At 36.6% G+C, this 14,222-nt stretch overlaps 1 protein-coding gene across 3 annotated transcripts in view; it reads left to right on the plus strand.

Moving 5' to 3' along the window:
* The first annotated feature begins 3,850 nt into the window (after positions 1-3,850).
* Positions 3,851-14,222, plus strand: part of LOC130560500 (BRISC and BRCA1-A complex member 2) — a 161,506-nt gene continuing 151,134 nt past the window's right edge. For 2 of the 3 annotated variants that reach the window (XM_057344320.1, XM_057344319.1), the window contains exons 1-2: positions 3,851-3,960; positions 5,028-5,178. In XM_057344320.1, coding sequence (XP_057200303.1) covers positions 5,042-5,178 — 137 coding nt within the window. In that variant the 5' untranslated portion in view covers positions 3,851-3,960; positions 5,028-5,041. The remainder of the gene's footprint in view (positions 3,961-5,027; positions 5,179-14,222) is intronic. The other variant, XM_057344321.1, reaches the window with a different exon arrangement.

Genomic DNA, 14,222 nt, shown 5'->3' on the forward strand with positions numbered 1-14,222 from the left:
GACGGATAGTATGCTGTTTGGAACGCAGGGATACTCTTATTATAGAGATGGGAGGGTCTGTAATACTTCCAACTGGAGAACCCGTAACGGCTAACAAAACCCACTGACATCCATTCAAAAAACTAGCATCCGGTCTCCTTTCTTAATTCCTTTATTTTGTTATTTTCAGTGACAGACCTATTCAGTTTATATTAATTTACATACAGAAGATTCAATTAAACCATCAATGTTGTCAGTTCTATAACAAGTTGTATGCACAATTTTTTATTGAAGTTGTTTGGAGATGTTATTTGTTTATATACTTTGTTTTTGAATGCAATTTTTTTATTTATGGTCTTAGCCAAATAAATTAGGGGAAAATGTGTTAATATAGTGAACATGATTTTATCAAGCAGGACATTTTCCTGGAACATTGATTGGTCCTGAAACAATCTTTATGTCATTTATGTTTAGTTTTAACACTGATTTGTAGTTTATTGCAGTTATGTCAAACTAATATTATGGCCCGGTTTTACAGACAAGGTTTGGCTTAAGCCATGACTATTCCTTAGTTAAAATAGTTGTTATTTTAATCTGGTCTCCTTTCCAGCGTTCTGCTGAAGCCAGGGCGTTAGCATTAGCCATTACGCTTTTTTGCCTAATGGTTGCAGGCTTACCTTTTAAAAGGGCTTTGTTACAAACTCACACCTACACCGTGAATTTATGTTTGTCCGAATGCATGAGTTTTATCACCAAGGAGCCATGCAGATTTATTTTTACAGACGTCCTTATGAGAAACAATTACCATCCGAATAAGGCTATGTACAGTATTTTATGTGTGCTTCAATCATCATCAAATAACTGTCACAAACTATTGTATTTAATTTCATCCTCATAACACCTTTAAAGTAATTTATTCAATGAAGACAATTCTGTAACAGCAGCTGTTTGAACCTTTTCATAGTTTCCAGCTTAGCTTGATTTCACCTTTCTTAATTCCTTTATTTTGTTATTTTCAGTGACATACCTATTCAGTTTTTATTAATTTACATACAGAAGATTCAATTAAACCATCAATGTTGTCAGTTCTATAACAAGTTGTATACACAATTTTTTATTGAAGTTTGTTAATGTTTCTGAAATAAACCGATTATTTGAATTTCAGCTTAATTTTTTACATTTTGTTCATAATATTCTATCGTGAACCCAGTATTGTACTATTTTTAATCATGAGCTGAGTTACAGAACTACTAGATATTTGTTATGTATTAGTATTTGTTATGTAAGCAACTAAATCCAAGCCACTAACACAATTTCAAATATTCACAGTATTTATTATTTAAAATACCAAGCAAATATCATAGTAAATGCAATTATTAATTATTTAATATAATACATAAAGTATTAATTTTATATGGATTACAGAATGTTCAGAATTAAAGCAGATAATCAAAGTGCCATTAATTTACTACTCTATTGATACAGATGCATACTATTACTGTACATGCCAAAAAAGGAAAAAGGATGACTATTAGTATGGGTTTTTTTTGTAATGTAAGTAGCTAAAGACACATAAAACATTGTAATAGTGAAGGTAAAAGGAATTTGTTCTATTTGTAATCAGCAGGTGGCACTGTCTTGCTTTAACACAAGCAATGTATAGAAAAATGGATTTTACACTTCAAAGCCATGCATAGCACTTTGATGGGTGAAATGTGTCAGCCATCCTTCCAAAATCAGCCTGTCAAAAACAAACACTCATATTCTATCAGAACTATTGCCTAATTGATGCATTCTTTGCTCTTCAAAGGCCAACACTGATGACTAAATCTTTAATGGCAAACCATACAAGCAATTTTTTTCCATTTTGATTTGATTTTCTTATCATTTGGGCTATAAGAAATGAAAGAATACAACCCATATATTCATGGAGTGAATTACAAGAAAAATGTTGAGTCTACGTACATACGCAGCTAGCTTTGTGGAAAACATTTCAGTGCCTGAGAGTAAAAGATACCAGACACCTTAGGCATTTACGTAAGACTGATGAGATACGTATGTGGATACATGACCTGCTACTTAAAATAATATATTATATATAGTATAGAAGGGTGGTTTAGGCCACATTCCAAGCATAGGGTGCACCTAAACTTAAAACAGTGAACCCAATATGACTAAGGCACACTTAACGCTACGAAAACTACTGTGCCCACAGCAAACGTGACCCGCAAAGAGTGAATCAGTTCCCTTCGGAAATATTAATAATAGTCAGATCTGGCAGAACAAAAGGCAGTTCCCCAAATCTCGGGGACCTTATTTAGCTCCTTCTGGACTAATTGTTTTCCGAGTTATTTTAAAATCTTATAGTCTCTGTTCTGCAAATGGAAAATGTTCCACAAGCACAAAAATTAGTGATTTTGTCACATGAGCTCAATCATCATATACTGTATAATAATATGTTTTAGTCAAATCATTTTTATACCTATATTTTTATATTACCCATAAAATCTTACCACACTTTTACAAAAAAAACTGTCTGATAGCAGTTAATTATACAGTTCTCTACAGACTAGTATCTGGTAATCTGTAAACACATGATTTCCCCCATTACAACAATGAAACACTTGTTAAAATTGAATAAAATTATTTGAACCATTTAAGTATGAGCTTGTCAGTACAGTATTTTGTTTTGTTTTAAAAAATATGACTTACCTTACTAAATCTGTCATACAGGAACCCACCACTATGACGCTCATGTCTTCAGACATGACCTAAATTCTGAAACAAATTAACATTTAATCAAAACATAACATAAAAACTACATCATGTTACATATTTACAGAAACGTCTCTGCTTGTTTAGAGATCAGATTTTAGAGATTTATATTTGAACCTTTTTTTCATTGATTTTCAATACTTATTAATTACTGTATGTGCCTCACTGAACGCATACTGTCTATAATATAGATAATTATTTCAGGATTGGATCATATGATTGACAACAGGCATGGAAATCCTTCATTAAATCAATCCCTTCCCTTGCGTGTTGGCAATGTATGTGAATAGACGAGTGTTAATCTGCTCAAATCTCCCAGCAGGCCTCAGGGACTGTAAAAGCTTGGCTCCTGGCTAAGGCACAGCCTACATTTTTCTCAACAGATCTAAAAATACAGGCTTACTTTTCTACATACTCAGATTTTAATCAGTCTACAGTTTAGCTTTGACGGCATTTTGTTGTTTGTGCATAGACATTTTAACAATGTCACACTATCCTCATGATAAAAAAATCTAAGAGAGTTGCTTGTACCACTCTAAACCTGGCATATCAACGTGTGAGTAAGGAATGTTTATGGAGATCTATAATCTCAAGAAAAAGTAATATGCAACACATAGAAACATAAAAAACGCATACTTATGGAAATCCAAGATTATAATGTTTAACATTTGAGGAGTTCAAAATGCAACTTATTTTAAATAGACAAGGAAATGTGTGTGGCTGTGATCAAAGTCTACTTAATATTTGCAACGAGTTGTTTCACTCACAAGCATTCATGCAACACAACGTCAATCCACGTCAAAGTCAATTAAAGTTCGGAATCATTTAGCACATATAATAATTTACACGTTACCTAGTTCCCCACAGATTCCTTAGAGTAAAATTGTAATCTAAAGATGTACTCTATGTTTACGTCAATGACAGCAATGGAACACATGTGGCAGCTGACCGTTTGAGCTGTCCACGTTTTTTCCCTGTCTTTTATTATTACCTCCTGAAAATGCCAGAGTAAAGCAAAGATTCCATAATTCTGTGACATTTTCCTAAAGGATAGGTATAGTATATTTTGTCTTAGGCTCTGAGCGGGTTATTTACACATTAAAAGCAGGAACATTTCTGGACATCTATAAACAAACAGGACCCAAATAACAGCGGAAGTGGGGCGTGAATTCGATCTGAAGATTTTCAAATAATTCATATCTAAAGGTATTGAAAACAGCAAACACGTTTTAATAGTAAGACAAACATACTTCTGGTAAACAAAGAAAGTTTGATGACGAAAGAGGATCGGACTAACAAGATACCGTCATAATGCTGGTTTAGCATTTTAGCATTAGCATTACATACAGTACTGAGGCACCAACAAACTTTTACAACATGAAACGGCTTCCCTGGTGCATTCATACACGGTTAAGTGTTGGCGTATATTTTATTATTTACTCAACATGTATAGATAACGTATGTTTTATTCATAATTGCGTCAGTTTGCTGTCAAATTAGAGACCAATATACCAACTTTTGTAATATTTTATTTTCATTGCATTAGGTAACAAAATATCAAACCAAGTGGCACAATCACCCTTTCAAGGAATAAACAGCCCTAATATGAATTTTAATACCTTTTTGTTAACATGATTATAGTTCTTGGAAGACCGCAATTGCTGTAAAGTATTTTTATACAGTTACTCATGATGGGTTTGAGAAACTGCAGAAATGGGTCCGGGAAATTAATTTAATGCAGTTGAAAAAACTCTAGAATTATATGTTTGGAGATGTTATTTGTTTATATACTTTGTTTTTGAATGCAATTTTTATTTATTTATGGTCTTAGCCAAATAAATTAGGGGAAATTGTGTTAACGTAGTGAACATGATTTTATCAAGCAGGACATTTTCCTGGAACATTGTTGGTCCTGAAACAATCTTTATGTCATTTATGTTTAGTTTTAACACTGATTTGTAGTTTATTGCAGTTATGTCAAACTAATATTATGGCCCGGTTTTACAGACAAGGTTTGGCTTAAGCCATGACTATTCCTTAGTTAAATTAGTATATTTAAGTTGTTTTTTTAATAATCGCCTAAAAGTGCACACCAGTAATGTATTTTTTCTGAGACAAAACAATGTCACTGACATATTTTAAGATATGTCAGGGCAAGTTATTTTCAGTTAAGATATCTTAAACATTCATTTTAGTCTGGACCTAGCCATAAGCCTCGTCTGTGAAACTGGGCATATGTGTATTAATAGTTTGTTGTCTCATCACATTGACAGATCACTAATTGAAGATGAACACCCTCTCTCCAGAGGTCGCATTGAGTCGGATCTCCCCTGAGTTAAGGCCTTTACTCTGTACTGTGATACACAATGGACGGGTCGGTTTGGACTCCTCTAACTGTCTTGGGATCACAGATCTTAAGAGTGGGTGAGTCTGATGTAAACTATATACTATCTATATGATGTATATTATACTATCTTTTCTGATTCTGAGCAGGGCTGTGCAAAATTCAGAAATTAAGAATTTAATTCAATTAAATGAATGACTTTGAATTGACTCCACCCTATAGGATGTTGAATTGAATTTGAATTGGAATTACAGGAAGTGGAATTGAATTCATTGCAATTCAGAGAAATTCATTCTTATCACATATCAGCGAGAATGTGATACTTTTAACATACATTTTTCTTCCTAATGGAAGTACTGACACTAACATTAAGCATACATTCCCATAATGTTGAATAATTAGCAATATCTTCATTTCAAAGTAATCAAATGAAACCAGGGCTGCAGCTATCAATTATTTTAGTTATCGAGTATTCTACTGATTTTTCCATCGATTAATCAGGTATTCGGATAAGTACTTTTTCTTTATTAAAGAGCAATACTAAATATACAAGAGAAAATAAGACAGGTCTCTTAAAATGAACAACTAATTTGTTTCCTTTTTAGAAAAATTAACATATGTATTGCTGAAATTGCATACATTAATATCTGTGAAAACTAAACCCATTTAGTACATTCCATTGCCATATTACATTCAAAATGCAATATAGGCCTAATACAAATGTATAAATATGAAACATTAATAAAAATAGAAAGAATAATTTCAAAGATAAACAACCAAATTCATCTTATGCATGATGCATTTAGTTTATCTAAATTAGTTTCTTTTTTTACTATTAAATAGTAATATACACTCACCTAAAGGATTATTAGGAACACCTGTTCAATTTCTCATTAATGCAATTATCTAATCAACCAATCACATGGCAGTTGCTTCAATGCATTTAGGGGTGTGGTCCTGGTCAAGACAATCTCCTGAACTCCAAACTGAATGTCAGAATGGGAAAGAAAGGTGATTTAAGCAATTTTGAGCGTGGCATGGTTGTTGGTGCCAGACGGGCCGGTCTGAGTATTTCACAATCTGCTCAGTTACTGGGATTTTCACGCACAACCATTTCTAGGGTTTACAAAGAATGGTGTGAAAAGGGAAAAACATCCAGTATGCGGCAGTCCTGTGGGCGAAAATGCCTTGTTGATGCTAGAGGTCAGAGGAGAATGGGCCGACTGATTCAAGCTGATAGAAGAGCAACTTTGACTGAAATAACCACTCGTTACAACCGAGGTATGCAGCAAAGCATTTGTGAAGCCACAACACGCACAACCTTGAGGCAGATGGGCTACAACAGCAGAAGACCCCACCGGGTACCACTCATCTCCACTACAAATAGGAAAAAGAGGCTACAATTTGCACGAGCTCACCAAAATTGGACAGTTGAAGACTGGAAAAATGTTGCCTGGTCTGATGAGTCTCGATTTCTGTTGAGACATTCAAATGGTAGAGTCAGAATTTGGCGTAAACAGAATGAGAACATGGATCCATCATGCCTTGTTACCACTGTGCAGGCTGGTGGTGGTGGTGTAATGGTGTGGGGGATGTTTTCTTGGCACACTTTAGGCCCCTTAGTGCCAATTGGGCATCGTTTAAATGCCACGGCCTACCTGAGCATTGTTTCTGACCATGTCCATCCCTTTATGACCACCATGTACCCATCCTCTAATGGCTACTTCCAGCAGGATAATGCACCATGTCACAAAGCTCGAATCATTTCAAATTGGTTTCTTGAACATGACAATGAGTTCACTGTACTAGAATGGCCCCCACAGTCACCAGATCTCAACCCGATAGAACATCTTTGGGATGTGGTGGAACGGGAGCTTCGTGCCCTGGATGTGCATCCCACAAATCTCCATCAACTGCAAGATGCTATCCTATCAATATGGGCCAACATTTCTAAAGAATGCTTTCAGCACCTTGTTGAATCAATGCCACGTAGAATTAAGGCAGTTCTGAAGGCGAAAGGGGGTCAAACACCGTATTAGTATGGTGTTCCTAATAATCCTTTAGGTGAGTGTATTTGTCCACATAAAAATACAGAGTTAACCGGACTTTTATTTTGGCAGGTCGTTGGAACGAAGACGCTTATTTTTTAGTGTGTTAGCTTCACTCAGTAAAATGTTCCAGAGCAACTCTGGAGATGAAGTTCATGTGTTCATGTCCTCATAAAGCGCAGACAAATTCATGAGCATCACGCGTGTAGCACGTTAAACTGTGCAGTTCATTCACTCAGACAAGCAGAACAGACAGATGGCATGTGTAAATAACATGATTCGACATCCACTAGTCCGAATCTAGTTTTATGGACTCAATGCAGCTGGAAAACAAGTTTCACTCGCAAAATAGACTAAAACTAAGTAAAATAGCAGTTCACCATTTCAATAAGTTCTCAATTATTTATCAGCATGAGAAATACGTGTGAGCGTGTGAACAGACTAAAATGCGCGGGTCTCACGGTGAATGCGTGAGACTTTAGAGCCCTGTAACATGAATAGAGTTTAGCTGGCTGTGCGTTAGTAATAATGGTCTGTGGGGAAACGCAGTCCTCCGTGTGTACTGTAGTCAAATGGATTAAACGAGGCTTCGAGGCAACAAAAATTGCCTCAATGGTTTTTTGTATTCGAATTACTCGAGTTACTCGAGGAATCGTTTCAGCCCTAAATGAAACAATGTTTTGGTAAATGCAATTATCATTTATTTAAGTACTTTTTTCAGGGTAACATTGTTGCATCTAATGGTCAACAGTTCCTCAAATGTTTTGTCATTGAGGTGGCATCGTTCTGGTCTGAATATCTTGCCTGCAACACTAAATATCCTCTCAAGTGGTGCAGAGGAACCAGGTATGGCCAGATGTTTACATGCAAGTACAGCTAGGTTTGGGAAACTGTTTTGGTTTTCTTTCCAGAACAATAAAGGATCGGCATCCTCAGCCAAACATGGTGTGCTCAAGTAAACTGGGAGCTCATGTGAGGCTGTGTCAATTGGGACAGCAGTTGTTTGAGTCTCCATGTAGGAAAAGAGTCTGGGGCATTTCCTTGTTTGAGTACTAATGTCAGAGGTGGCATTGACTTTTGGACAGACAGACTCAGCCTTTGCAGCAAGGAGATTTTTGATTATGATCTGTTATTCACCATTAGACCAGTCTAGTTTAAATCTTGGATCAAGTGTTGCAGCCATCTGAAGCATTTCACGTCCTCAAATTTTACTAGTCGTCACTCAAGCGAGGTTTGTAAGCTGGACACAAACTTCTTGTTCCCAGTCAACTTTGCATCTTTGATTGCATGTCTCAGTCCTTTAACACAAGGAATAACAAAGCTTGATGTGACAGCTTTCTCTGCCTGACAGCGGTCCGTGACGTCCTCAGAGGGTTCTAAAACCTCACTAAGTTCCTGAATGATTTTTAGTTCATATGCTAATAGCTTAATTGGGCAGTTGAGCTCAGAAAAGACATAATTTGGAACTTTAAGGACTGACCTCAGCATCTTCAAATGGCTATTCCATCGGGTGACATTAGCAGGTTGAAGTTTGTGCATTCCCTCCAGGACCTTTGTAGCATGGGTAGATTTATGGCAAAAAGCAACAAGTTTCTGACCTTGCCCAGGAGGCTTTTTATTGAGCCAGCGTCATCTAAGGCATCACGCACTACCAGTTGGAGACTATGAGCAAAGCAAGATAGTCTCTCTGGTGGAAAGTATATAATCTCCTCTTCTACATTGACGACTTCTAGATCACAGGTGTCATCTTCCTCATCATCACTCTCACTGTTAACATAAACTGGAGGAAACAGAGTGAATGCCTTTATCATATTGGATGCCTTGTCAGTTACAATGAATGACACCTTGTTCTGAATATTGTAATTGGCCAGAACATCATCATAGACCTGGCAAATATTTTCAGCTGTGTGTCTCCCTTTAAAACGCTGACAGCTCAGCATTATGCTCTGCAAATTGAAATCAACCCGGAAATGGCCCGTCATCCCAAAAAAGGGATGACGGGACTCATTGATCGATTTTACCATAAATCGATGGTCAGGCAAATATGGCCAGCTTTTGCCATCAGATTAGCTAGATGTGCTTTCACAGAATCCAAGCGTTGTGGAATAAGGCTCTCTCTGAGAGCTCTTCGGGTTGGCATTGTGAATGAGGGTTGGGCCAGTTGCAAGATATTAATGAAATCCTTATTTTCAACAGTAGAGAGGGGGGGAGACCATTTGAAATTAATGTAACAATACTATCTGTCAGAGCCACTTGATGTGTATTGGTTGATGACCACTTAGAAGTTGAAGTTGGAGGATGGCCGTCTTCATCTTGATTTGGTTGGCTCGTGCCACTGCTGGATGCAGACTCCATCAAGATTTCAGGTTGTTTCTTCTGTAAGCAGAAACACCAATCAATATTCTCCCAGTCTAAAGACTCTTCATGCTTTGGATAAAAGTGCCAGCAAGTTGGATTATTGGATTCTCTGCCTCTCTATAATGCTGTGCCCAGACCCCTGCCTCCAAGGCTACTTTGCTTTCACTTGATATGGCAAGATTCATGATTTGGACTTGCACAACCAAATGAGAAATAGTGTGATTAGATAGTCATAGTATTTCAAAGAGAGTAGGGTATAAGGAAATACATTACATGTTTCAAGTGGTGAGTAAAGTGTAATGTATTACTGATTGATTCACAGTTCCCAATGCAAATGCATGCCATGGTAATCAAAATAAATGACAGATTACAAATCTGTAAATTTACCTGGAGGTGCCTGTCACGGTCCCACCGTCTTGTTTATGAAATTCTAGTCGTGTGGCGGGATCGGGACAGAGCCCTTAGGTTTTATGTGAGAAAACCATGAGTTGTTTGTTTTTACCTCTCATGTGTTTTCTCGTGTCTTGTCATTGGCCCCGCCCCTCTCATCTCATGTATTGCCTTCCTCCCGTGTCTAATGTTTCTCACCTGCCCTGTGTAATTATCCCTCGTTTGTCTTGCCTATATATACCCTCTTGTTTCTTTGTCCTGTGCTTGTGGATTGTATCGAGTATAGGGTTGGGAATCGTTTCAATTTTATCTATTCCGATTCCAATTCTGATTCTACTTATCGATTTCGATTCTTATCGATTCCCAGTTTCAATTCCACAGTTGAAGTAAAACATTTAGATATCAACCTGTATGGTCATTTAGCCTGCTTATAGACTTGTTTGCAAAATATATATATTTATGAGCAGAGTTTTGTGTATATTTACACATAGAAACACACCTTTTCTGATTTATTACAATTTTTATAGTTGAACTACATCATGGTTAAACTGCAGTTACTATAATGCAACTATGGTTAATTTGTGATTCCTGTGCTTTAATACAAATTCTATAGCTAAACTACGCTTACTATAGTAAAAACTATCGATAATTTTCATAAGGGCTTTTATTGAGATATCAGCAGACCATGCAACGCATGTACTTTTCTGAAAATATGCACACAGGAATTGATAAGAGGAATTCAAATTTTAATTTCAAGTATCCGATTCCTATTCCTTTCGATTCCGATCCGATTCCTAGCCTTTCGATTCCGATTCCAAATTGGAATTGATTTTCGATTCCCAACCCTAATCGAGTATTTGCTACGTTTGTTGTTCTTACCTGTTATGGTGTCTTCGATTACGTGCTCTATGTTCGCTGTGTTCCTGTTTTGCTGTGTATCCCTTGTCCTGTAGTAAGTGTTCAGTCAAGTTTGTTTCTAGTGTTGTTTATTTTTTAGTTTAGTTTCAGTTAGTCTTCGTCCTGTTGGTTATCCGGTTTTGTACTGTTTTGCCCCACCGTGGGTTTTTGTTTTGTGTTTTTGATTATATTAATAAACGTATTCTGTTAACCCCTTCACTGCTTGCCTGCAATTGGGTTCTTCCACACACCATTCGTGACAGTGCCGTTTGAAATTTGAGGTAGCCTTTATGGAACCACAGACTGGAGCACTGCAGTAATTGCAGATTGCTCTGTGGTTTCCATGTGTTGTGGGAATTGGCTCACCAAAATGAACGAGCACAGATGTCATTTTACGTGTGTTATCATTTTACATATTTCTGTAATTACAAAAACAAAAGTACAAACCAGCTGTGCCCCGATTACCAGCATTGGGAAACACTAGGTGTATCCCAAATCGCTCACTTATGCACTATTCTACGCCATTTTGTAGTATAAATAGAGTGAGTAGTGCATTCACATTGAAAATTCTCAAAAAAGAAGTGCACTCTAAGTACCCGGATGACGCACTTTTTCAACCAAAAATATGAAGTGTGGAACTGTGGACACTTCACGCACTCAACGGTCACAGTTTCGCTTACGTAGCGGGTACTGAGTTTGAATTGACCAATCAGAGTTGAGCAGGGAAGAGGTTCTTTGTCCACTCAACAGCTAATTTGCATCTTTATGACCTCCTAGCAACTTTACAAAATACCAGTCCAAATTATAACATAATGAATAGAAAGTGTTCTGTGGTCACACAATATATATAAACAAGGAGGAATTGTTAAGACAAACATTTAGATATCAAATATGCTAGGTTTGAATTGCATCAAGTCATGATTCATTTGGATGTACAAATACAGACAAAGCCTAAATTAAACTTGCCTATTTAACAGTTACAGATTATTTAAAATGGAAAGAGCGACAACATATAACCTAGATATTTGGATATATTTATAGAAAAGGACAGTTTAATCACACAAGTTCCTATTTGTCAGAGAAGTTTCTCTGGGTAGCCTCAGATGTTAAGTTCCAGGTGAGACAAAACAGAGAGACTTCTCACTTCTGCTTTGAAGCTTAGGAGTCGTAAATATCCCACGGAGAAACAAAAGGGTTATCAACACTTTCAGGAGAAGAACCAACCTAAATCCAGCCCCCCCCCCCTGGAGCCAGGTCTGACTCCGTCCTGGTTTCTTGATATCAACATCAAATGACCAAAAGAGAGTGGAGGGGGTTTATGGTTCTTCTTTTAATGATTCCGACCATTTGACCTATGCCAAGTCTCTACAAGTGTTAATTTCGTTAAAAATAATGATGAAAAATATTCGTCAACGACTATTTTCCCAGGACGAGGACGAGGACGAGACAATGATGAGATGAAAAGTAAGGCCTTTAAACAACAACTTAGACTATATCAGCACGCAATATTGTTGAAAAAAAATGATGAGACTAAAATGTAGTTATAAAATAAAAACTTACCCAAAAACTCTTAGTTTTTGTCGAAAAAAATAGAAGATAAATATTACAGAGTTTTGTGCGAGCCTCTGCTGTACGAGCGTTCATGTTTGTGGTCACCAGATGACAGGAGTTCAGATCCCCAGGGACCTCATTGCAGGGATGAAAGGTTAAAAAAGTATACATTTTCTGCCCGTGGGTGACTTAAATATATGTTGCACGTGCATTAGACAGAGCCGTTTGTTTCTGTGAAGTGCATTTGTTGTTGTGCTTGTTCGTGTGTGAAGTTAACTAACGGCGCACCACTATTTATTTTCATTTATATTTAGTTTTTGCGATTAAAACTTTAAAATGTTTTACGGCTGCGTTGAGTCCATTTATCTAGAGCCCTGGGCCCGTATTTATCAAGCTTCTGAGAATTACTCGCAAGAACACTGCTAAAAATTGACTTAAGAGTAAAAAAAATCTTGGCTCAAAGCTGCGCTTAAAAGTTACTTATAAAGCAGCTCAGTCGTAATTTAAGTGAAGTGAAGTGTAGGACTAAATCTTAAGTGTCAGGCTTAGGGATGATTTACAACACTTTGCTGTGCGCAAACTGGATTTTGGATGACGACATTGGCATGGACCAATCACTGAATAGATTAGATGAATCGTGAAATTCCTAAAATATTCAACACACACATGACAATAAAGACTTTTCAAGAGAATACATTATGATATAGATATTGGAAATAAAAGATGAACGGACCAAACACGTTTCCACCATTTCTTAATTACCCATTTTAAACCGGTGCTGAAATTTTTTTTTTGCTTCAGTCGAGTATTTTTGCTTTAAATACAATGTTATTTTCGGTATAAATCTTTTCTTGCGTGTGAAATCACACATACTGTTGAGAACAATACAGCATAACGAGAACGCACAAAAAATAATGATAATTCATTGCAGTAGAGCATAACAAGATGATCCATAGCAATACAGCATAATGAGAACGCGCAACAGTACTGATGATCCATAGAGCATAACTCGAATGCGCGCAGAATGTACAGACTGCGTGCCTTTTATCTTGCACACAAAGAAGTTTGTTAAATGTATAAATTTGATTATGAAAAGGCATGTGTAGATGTGTTTTTTATTTAATAAATACCTTTAGCAAGTTCATACTTTAAAAAAGTGCCACCAATACGCCTATGCAAGGGAGCACCGAATTTATGTGTGTATAATGTGAAATGATTGGCCTCTCTCTGTCCACCACAGAGCCCCTAGTGGCAACTCCTAAGGACTTGAGAGACCTCTCGAGCTGTCTTAAATAATTGGGAGAGTAAGAGTGATTCTTAGCTTTAAGAAATTTGATAACTTGCTTTTATATTTAAGTTTGGAAGTAGGAGTAAATTTCATGAATTCTCAGCACTTAAGACTAAAATGGCACTTTGAGAAGCTTGATAAATACTGGCCTTGATCTGCGCGATGTGGGAAAACGTGGAATGAATCGTGTAAGCGGAATTCTACTATTTAAATATGTCATCTGCTTGTTCTGCGTATGTGCGAGTGAATGAGTTGCACAGTTTAACATGTTACAAGCGTGACAGTAGTGGATTTGTCTGTATCTCACTAAATGAGGACATGAACAAATGAACTTCACCCACAGAGTTGTTCTAAGTTTATTTTACAAGCATTTCACTGTTGAATGAAGTTACAGTCAAACATACTGAAGCTCATGCGTCTTCGCGACGACCTGCCAAAATAAAAGTCTGCCTTAACCAGATGAAAAAATAATTTACTTATATTAAATTTATAAACTGTTGTAAACACTATAGTATACTTTAATACTTTAAACTATACTATAGTACGCAAGAATTTCACTATAGTGAAATAATTACTATATTATAATGAATAT

This window comes from Triplophysa rosa, linkage group LG10 (genome assembly GCF_024868665.1).
Source record: "Triplophysa rosa linkage group LG10, Trosa_1v2, whole genome shotgun sequence".
Lineage (NCBI taxonomy): Eukaryota > Metazoa > Chordata > Actinopteri > Cypriniformes > Nemacheilidae > Triplophysa > Triplophysa rosa.